Below are 8,618 nucleotides of genomic sequence, written 5' to 3'. Positions count from 1 at the left end.
TCCCTCATTCCCTCCCAATCCCTCCCTCCCTCCCTCATCTCCACTGTGCCCCTTTCCAAGTCCACTGATAGGGGGGACCTCCTCCCCATTCATCTGATCCTGTTTTATCAGGTATCTTCAGGACTGGCTGCAAAGCTCTCCTCTGTGGCCTAACAGGACTGTTCCTCCCTTGGGGGGTGGGGAGGCCAAAGAGCCAATTATTGAGTTCCTGTTAGAAATAGTCCTTGTTCCATTCACTATGAGAAACCAATTGGTTACTGAGCTACCTCAGGCTACATCTGAGCAGAGGTTCTAGGTTATATCCATACATGGTCCTTGGTTGATAACCAAAACAACTTTAAACATACTTCATCTAGCAGAATGGTTGGTGATTTGACATAAATATTAATAAAAGAATGACAAAATTCCTGAAGATACATTCTTTTATTTAAAATGGTAGCTATTATAACACATCGTACAGTGAATGAAGACCAGAGAATCACATTGAAACTTCTAAAAACACCTCTATATAGTCACAAAACATGAAACATGCTGCTAGGATACAAATAGAGTCAGATACCAAAGTCTCAGTACATTGTCAGCATAAAGGCAACCAAAGGAAGCACAAGAACACACAGGACTTTTTTTGCTTCCAGCAGTAGCTGTCTGAACTGGCTCAGAGCAGCGTTTCCTTCTCTGGAGACCGCATCACTGGCAAGTTGGTACAATTCCATCAACACTGCTTTGCTGAGGTTATAACTAATTTCTACTTCTGAGAAGGTCACATTAGAATTACAATGCTTATTGGCACAATATGAAAAAATAAACACTTTTTTGAGTTTTTTTTCACTCATAACATTTGTTATTAAATAAATAATCATTCCTCATAGTACATGTTTTATTTTACCTTTCACTGCTCATTGACACAGATGAAGATGAATAAATAGTGTGTTACAGAGTTTTATTTACGTCTTCTTTCATAGTTCTGAATTGCGCTTCTTTCGTAAGCCACTGAAAACAGAGGAAGTAAAAAGTATGTTTTATGGGGATTCACAGAGGGAGCTAGTAATGCTCAATATTTATGCTAAATTATGACAGTGTCATAATGACATTTCCCCTTGAAAGAAATATTTCTAAATTTTTTTTCCTGTACATCTTACAAACCTGTCTGACAATTTATATCTTCCTTAGAAGCGTTCTAGCCACAGCATTCCTCGTTTCTTTGGTCGTCTGCTATTTATTTGGTATCCTAAAACTACAACAGTGTATTTCAGCGATCCAGTGTGATGCTCATATTCAGCAACTTACGCAAGCACTCGCTGATACCCACAGTGATTACAGAAATTACCATGCCTAACATAGCCATACGTTAGGAGGATAAAAAGGAAATGCTCAACTCTTATTCTAGGACAAAAATTGATAACCCACAAGCCATAGGTTCAAAGTGCCCCACTGTCTGTTCTTATAAATACAGTTTTATTCGGACATACACACACTCAATTCATGTATTTATTATCTACGGGGTCTTTGGTTTTAAAATGGCAACTTTGAACAACATAGCTTGGGAAGCCTAAAATATTTAGGAACTTGTTTGTTTCAGGCAAAGATTTCCTAAGCTCTGTTCTGGGGGAACTTGATGGTGTGAGGGTCTCTTTTCTCATGGATACCTTCTGATGATAGCCCTTGAGACTAAAATCACTCTCACTCTCTGTAGGAAATTCCACTGAACTCAGAAATCCACAGCACATTTTGACCTACCTCTTAAAATTTGGAGGCCTGTGAAATGTCAATTGCTATTTCTAAAAGTACTTAGCACTTGGGTACTAAGTACTAAGTAACTTAAGTGCTGTGACTCACTGGATTAAAAATGCCAAGATGCATTATATCATGTCACATTAGATGTAGTTCCAAAGGATGTATAACCACAAAATGTTATGGATCAGAACCACTGTCTACATAAGGGTATTTCATCATCTTACCTGGCATTATAACTTAGATTTGTGTTATCATGAAATGAATGCGATTGTGGGAAATGTCCTGCATGAAAAGCTGGATGGAGAGGAAACAACAGTTGTGTAGATGTCATGGTGCTACTGTAAACAGTATCCTAGGGGAGAAAGGAGGAGAAGGTAGAAGGCACCAGGTCTATCATCAGCTCTGCTTCCCAGGGCGGCTCTCTAAAGGCCTGCCTCCCTCTAAAGGAAGGTGAGCTGTAAGCTAAATGCCTTGCATCAGTTCTATGTGTGAACCTGAGCCCACATGGGCCACTTTTGAAGAAGGCAACACTTTGTTTCTCATCCTCTTTTATTAGGAGAGGGATGAGGAGCATGAGTTAGCCCTTGACAGGCTTTTAGGGTATCAACATTCTGCCTCACAGAAGTGGCCTAGATGCTTGGCAAAGCAACCAAGACTGTGAAGCTTCTGTGGGATACAGGGTTCTCCTGCAACGAAGCAGCTCTTAGTCGGCCCTTGAACTCTCGGAAGTATTTACCAGTTTTGGTGCCTTGGAGCTGGTGAGAATTTCTCAGTTGTCAAAGGCGTGTGTGACCAAGACACAGTAAGCATCAGGCGGCTGGGGAATGATAGCCATGTCCACTGAGTATGTAAAACACTGCCCTGCTTACTTCACCCCTGTTTTTTCCACTTTTATTTTCTTAAATAAAATATAAGAAAAAAAAAAGAAAAAGAAAAACTACCTAGCACTTCTGATTCATTGTAGCAACTCTATTTTTATTGACCATAATATAACTTTAAGTGTATTTAATCCTCTCTAAGTTGCACATCAGGTATATTGTCCATATATACCTGTTCTCAAAGGTTTAAAAATTCTAGAACTGGAGACTTGGTGACTAATATAATTAGTAAGAAAACTACAGTTATGTGAGGAGTGATACAGTTGGAGGCAAACATTGCAGCAGCTTAAATTTATCTTCCATTTCTCAAAGCCGGAAGACAATATACATAGAAATGAAAAAAGTGCAAGTTTTAAACAGGTATACATAGCTTTTTTAAGAATTAGACTTTCATTGCCCCAAGACTACCGGTGAGAAGATAGAAAAGATGTGCCTAAATTTGCAAACTGAAGTAATAATAAAAACACTAAAATGATTATTTTTGTGTGAGTTCAGATAACTAAGAATAAAACCAGCACATCTTATAAAGTTTATGGAAACTATAAATACTATAAATAGATAGGATAGCTGTTGATTAATTTCTAATCAGATGTTTATCATTTTAGTTTATTTTCACTGGTACTAAAATATATAGAATTTAAGCATTTTTTTTTCAGGGAACTGAACCAAGGGCTTGCATGTGCTTAACAAAAAGACAGTTTCCATGAAAATAACACAGGGGTTATTTAACATTGAATATAGTCTGTCTAAACGAAGTAAGCAATGAGAGGTTTTGGAAATATGTCTGTGGCATTTATGTAAAGTTGCAAGCTAGAGAAAAGAGGAGTTACACAGCCTTAGGTCAAGGAAAATCACAGTTTAGATTTGAAATGGATTTGTGGAGTTGTGCCATTTTTTTTTTCCTGTAGTTATACAGCTAGAACTGAAGAATCGTTTGATAGTGTTCCTTTTTAAAGGCATTGGTATGGACTGTGCTACACTCACCCTCTTAAACACCCATTAAGACACTGAGATTTTGAGCTTCCATAACTTCAGAGAGTGTGGTTTTTAGGGACATTATGCTTGTTGTATCTATTTATTTTTGTATTGGAATATTGCCAGATATAATATATTACTTCAATTATAAGAGATCTCACCTCTCCCTAAGAGTCCAGTGCATTTTTTTTTGACGATAACTATGACAAAGAGTGTCAGACTATCCCAAAGACTCACGTAGGTAATGACCAAGTGGGGCACGTGCTGGAAGAGCTGGTATTTTGAGAGAATATTCCAATACTGTGATGGCATTAGCTTAAGCAGCTATCAATCCATTCTTGGCTACAAACACTACTATGAAAATTTGTCTACAGAAATGTTCATTTTAAGTCCTTTATTTAGTATATTGAAAATTATGCTTCATAAAAGTATCAGAAGCAGATTTGTATATTTTCAGACACAATTTGATACATACCAGAATTTAAAGCTCTTTTGCCCATTAGTCCAACAAAGGAATCTGTTTTATGCCCTGGAAAATACATTTAGGGGTATTTTATTATGTATGTCTTTGAAGAAATAAACTCACAACTAGTACAGAGTAAAACAAGTATCTGAATATATGCCTGTGTGATAAATATGTTTCTATTTCACATACTGGTGAACTCATAGAAGATTTTATATAAGCCTTACAAACCAAACTAAAACAATGCATTTCAAGTACTTTTCTCAGTTCTATAACCAGTCATTAGCAGAATCTGTTATCTGTATTATGTTTTATCTATTATGAAGCTTTAACTATGGTTATCACTAGAGCTAGCTTTAAAGTTTCAGGAGTCAGTTACATATTTGCGTGTGAGAGAAATAGCCAAGCTTATTTTTTTTTATTGCCAAATATGTTGCATTTCTCAACAAGGAAACTTTAAGCCAATCTCTATCCTTGGTATATGGTATCTTCTAAGGGCCACATTTAGAAGATTTAGACTGAACATATTCCTTTTGTGCAAGCATGTTAGTTTTGACAGGAACAAGATGGATTCATTTTTATTACATATGTTTTGCTATATAAAATTCCCTTAAAATTTAAATCCTTAGAAAGTAAATTTGAATAAAGTATTTTTTTTTTTCAAAGGTGAAGGCTTTGGGAGAATTATCTTACTGCTTGGGAGAGTTGTTCTTGGTTTCCACTGTGTTGATTGAGACCAGGGTGTTATCAGTTTGGACTCTACCCTGTCAATGGATAAGTCAAATCCATGGTGTGCACAGAAGCAGGCAACACTGCCAGCAGCCTGAGGGACTTCCTGTCACCCCGGCATCCAAGTAAATAGGAAAAAGCTCCAGAGACCCTCCACTGCCACTGTTCTGCAATCTTCATTGTTTTCTCTCAGGTTCCCATTTAGTTATAGGATCAAGGGGGAAATAACTTTGCATCTCTAGTTGTTTTTACAGTTTGAGAGAATTTTCTATACAAATATTCACCCACTTTATTTAATCAATAGCGGAATACCCCCTCCCTTGCCAACATAAAATTCATTTCATGAATATGAGTTAGAAAGGTATGGGAGTGTTTGTTTGTTTTTGTAGTGTTTGTGGGGTGTGCGTGGTTGGAGATGAATGCTTGTGATGAATTTTAACCCTTGAATAGAAATTCTACAACTAAAAACTTACAGGTGTTAATTCTTTTTCCTTTTTAAATGTAATGCATGTTTTGGTACTGTAATCTGCTTACACAACAGAGTTTAGTCATAGTGGTTATTCATCGAATCACATTCTAGATAAGGCTTATGTCTTTTCCTTTCTTACCTTGTCTTAATTAAAATTACTGAGCCCTATGTTATGCCTCAAAAGGTAATGCATGAAGCAGAATTTAATATCACTACCATTAGCACTTGATAAGTGTCAAAATAATTGTGAACTTACTTTTGTGAGAAATCTGGCCATGTCCTAGAAGAAAAGAGATAGCTATCAGACACATGGATTTCTTTTTAAAAGCTACTGTATATTTTTACAGAAAACTCAAGAAATTGATTTTCAACATATTTAATGCTTCCCATTTATGTACCATCCTGAAGAATAAAGTAAATGAATTATTAATAAAATGATTCATTATTTTATTATTACCAAATTATTTTAAAAAGACAAATATGAGCTAGGGTTTTAAAAGGCAGAACCGTGGGACTCTTGAGGTCTGTTAATATTAGCAAAGCTATCTAATATACTGACTTCAGAGTTGATCACCCACTTGACATGTGCAGGTGCTTAACACACCCACACCCACCCACACACCCACACACCCACACACCCTCACACCCACACACATACACACAAATCTTAATTAGGCATGATTTCAAGACCTTGTATTTCTATCATGAAATACTTTCCTACATGATCATTCATAATAGTAAAGATTTATAGGGATGTTTACCATAAAGAGCCTTTAACAGGGCCACTTGTTTTTCAATTGAGGAATCTGACAAGAGATGAATTGACATTAACTCTTCACAGGCTCCACTGACTGTGCCATCAACTCAAGGCAACTGAATATTTCTATCACCGTAGTAAGGGGTAGCTAAATCTAACCCAATCCCAGAAAACACTACCAGCATCTTTCACCTGAGCCTGGCTTGGACCTTTCCAACATACCCGTAGACCCTTGTAATTTGGATCTTTCGACAGAGGAGTTTTTAGCGGAGGGTTAGTTTCCACTTTGGTTTACTTTGGTGCTGTGAGGCATGCGAAATGGATCTCCCCCTACCTCCCAACCCCTGTGGGCTAGTGCCAGCGTTACTCAAGCGCAGATCAGAGTCTTCCAGGACTCACAAGTCATTTATACTCGCAGGGCAGGAGACACTTGTGGGCTCCAGGAAGGGGCAAGCATGCAAACCAAGTAACCTAATAGACCTAGTGACTATTGCTCATCTCACCAGCATCCCGTTTGCCCATTAATCCAAAGAACTGCTGAGGCTTGGGTCTCCGGGCGATTCTCTGCAGAAGATGTTCAAAGGGCTCCGGCAGCGCCTCCTAGGGGACAAACCCACGTAAAGACAACTTGAGTAAAGGGCGGGGAGGGAGGGGGAAAGGGAAGGGAATAGGGAGGACAGCTCCACCGTGCGTGCGCAGGAGCTTCTCTGGGAGCCACAGATCCCCCAGGGACCAAAAGCTGGAAGGCTGGCACCAGGCCAGGCTATTCTAGAGTCTGCCGCACTCTCTCCGATCTGGCTTGGCCTGGGACTGCCTTCTCCCCAAAGTCTACCTGGGTGCCCCTGCCCAGCAGACACGTTCAGGTGTTTTGCGCTTTCCAAAGCTCTTTACTGCATCAGAGGTCTCATGATCACCTTCTTCTTTTCTCAGCCAGACTTGGGAGACCCCGCACTGTCCTAACCACACACATTCGGGGTAGATACAGAAGGCTGTGTGGATGCTTCAAAAAGCGACCCCGCACCATCACCCAACTTTCACAGTTTCCCACGGCGCGCTCCTCGGCGCTGAGAGCCAGGTAAAGGGAAACTCAGAGCACTGAATACAGGAGTGTAGAGTTAGCCTCCGCCCCTGAGACCCCCACAGCTCGCTGAGATCCCACTTTTGCTCCCATCGACTGGTTCACGTCTCTCTCCAGCATCTCCAAGCGATCTGGCGTTGGATCAAAGCCCCTGAGACCGCGTAACTAGGGACCAAAACCGTGCGAGATTTCCTACCTGGTTAGAGAGAGCAACTCTCCTGCTGGAGAGAGACTGAACCTGCGACGTTGCCTTCCCTGAGGGGGAAACTTAGTTCTGGGTTCTAAGCTTTGTGCGAACCCGGGCTGCAGCCCTTTACATTTCACTGAGCTGCCGGGGCTGACCTAGTCAGGGTGCTACCCCAAGCGGATGGCAACAGCTCCCACGCCCGCTTGGTTGGGTCTCTTACCTTGATCTGGTCACTGTCGGACCAGTCGGACCAATAATTGAGATCGTCGTTGGCACCGATTTCCTCTGCAAACAGTTGAGTGGAAATGAGAAAGATGACCGCCAAGGCCACGAGGATTTTCATGTTGGCTTGCTGGAGAGAGCAGGAGAGAGGAGAGGAGATATTATCCACGTGTGGGTGGTGAGCACCCAAGAGTTAGAGCAGCTGAATTTCAGTGTCACAAGAAAGAAAAATAAAATAAAAGACGGGTCCGGCTAAACCAAGATTCAACAAACAAACAAACAAACGAAAATCCCCAACAAAACCTCACCAGGTCTAACATTTCTCCATACCCTTTAGGAAGGCGATTGATGCCCAGAGCCTCAAATCCTCCTCTCCCTGAGTTTCAGCATCTTAGACCCCCTACCCACTGACCCACAGTCCCAAGCCTGGAGGCTCTGAGGTTGGGGGACGAAGGGGAGCTTTGGCATTTGCACAGCCCGTCTGTTCCCCTGTCCCCAGTCCCCGGTCCCCGGTCGCCCCGTCTCCCGCCTGGGGCTGCAGCAGAAGCAAAGCCTGGGACGCCCCTTCCGACCGTGGCGGGAGGGCAGCCGGCAGCCTCAGCCGGCGGGCGGAGCGGTACTCACTGCGGTCAGACCCGAGGGGATGCTCGGCAGGTGCGCACTGGCTGGGCTCTTCTCTCTCCTCGGCCAAGGTGCAGGAGCGGAGCGAGTCCAAGTGCGCTCTAGTCCCTGCTCCTGCTTCGCGGTATTTATCTCGGGCGTGACGAGCCTGGAGAGCCACGTGACACTCTCCCCACGCGACTTTCTGCTCAATATTTAATTAGCCGCCCCCTCCGCCTTTTGCTTGCGTGATGGAGAGTTTCCGAGACGGTAACCCGTCGGTGTCCATAACATCTGGACCCAATTGGGTTCGGAATGACGCAATTTTAGGGAAGTCGAGGTCTCGCCATCCAATCCAGAGAGGCCTGTCCTCTTCCGTCTGCAAATCTGACGCCCCCTCCCCTCTTCTTCCGAACAAGGTTCACCGACACCTGAGATTACTCATCAAAACTGAGCGAAGTGACTCATGTCTCGGACTTGGAGAACTTTTCTCCCAAGAGGCATCCGGAAATCTTGCTCTTTTGAG

At 41.9% G+C, this 8,618-nt stretch overlaps 1 protein-coding gene across 4 annotated transcripts; it reads right to left on the bottom strand.

Annotated features, from left to right (window-relative positions):
* Positions 1–404: 404 nt before the first annotated feature.
* Positions 405–8,359, bottom strand: Tac1 (tachykinin precursor 1). Of its 4 annotated transcripts, XM_055612758.1 has the most exons (7): positions 8,117–8,355; positions 7,491–7,622; positions 6,509–6,605; positions 6,010–6,054; positions 5,505–5,528; positions 4,063–4,116; positions 405–990 (listed from the first exon to the last, which is right to left on the bottom strand). In XM_055612758.1, exons 2-7 carry the CDS (start codon positions 7,611–7,613, stop codon positions 941–943), a joined length of 393 nt encoding a protein of 130 aa, XP_055468733.1. In that variant the 5' UTR covers positions 7,614–7,622; positions 8,117–8,355; the 3' UTR covers positions 405–940. The 4 variants fall into 4 exon arrangements, with proteins under 4 accessions (XP_055468733.1, XP_055468735.1, XP_055468734.1 ...); XM_055612760.1 differs by lacking the exon at positions 4,063–4,116 and having other exon boundaries at positions 8,117–8,359; XM_055612759.1 differs by lacking the exon at positions 6,010–6,054 and having other exon boundaries at positions 8,117–8,351.
* Between the last annotated feature and the right edge of the window lie 259 nt (positions 8,360–8,618).

Source organism: Psammomys obesus, unplaced genomic scaffold (assembly GCF_907164565.1).
Source record: "Psammomys obesus unplaced genomic scaffold, mPsaObe1.curated_primary_1811, whole genome shotgun sequence".
Lineage (NCBI taxonomy): Eukaryota > Metazoa > Chordata > Mammalia > Rodentia > Muridae > Psammomys > Psammomys obesus.
The sequence above is the reverse complement of the archived record's forward strand: the minus strand, read 5'-3'. Positions and strand labels throughout refer to the sequence as shown.

What these genes read in the sequence shown, in the direction of transcription:
- Tac1 (XM_055612758.1), bottom strand. Translation starts at nt 7,613, where the DNA reads ATGAAAATCCTCGTGGCCTTGGCGGTCATCTTTCTCATTTCCACTCAA. An exon ending in CCGACAGTGACCAGATCAAG is followed by an intron (nt 6,606 to 7,490) that starts GTAAGAGACCCA and finishes TTTGTCCCCTAG; the next exon opens with GAGGCGCTGCCGGAGCCCTT. An exon ending in CCTGTTAAAGGCTCTTTATG is followed by an intron (nt 5,529 to 6,009) that starts GTAAACATCCCT and finishes CTTTTCTTCTAG; the next exon opens with GACATGGCCAGATTTCTCAC.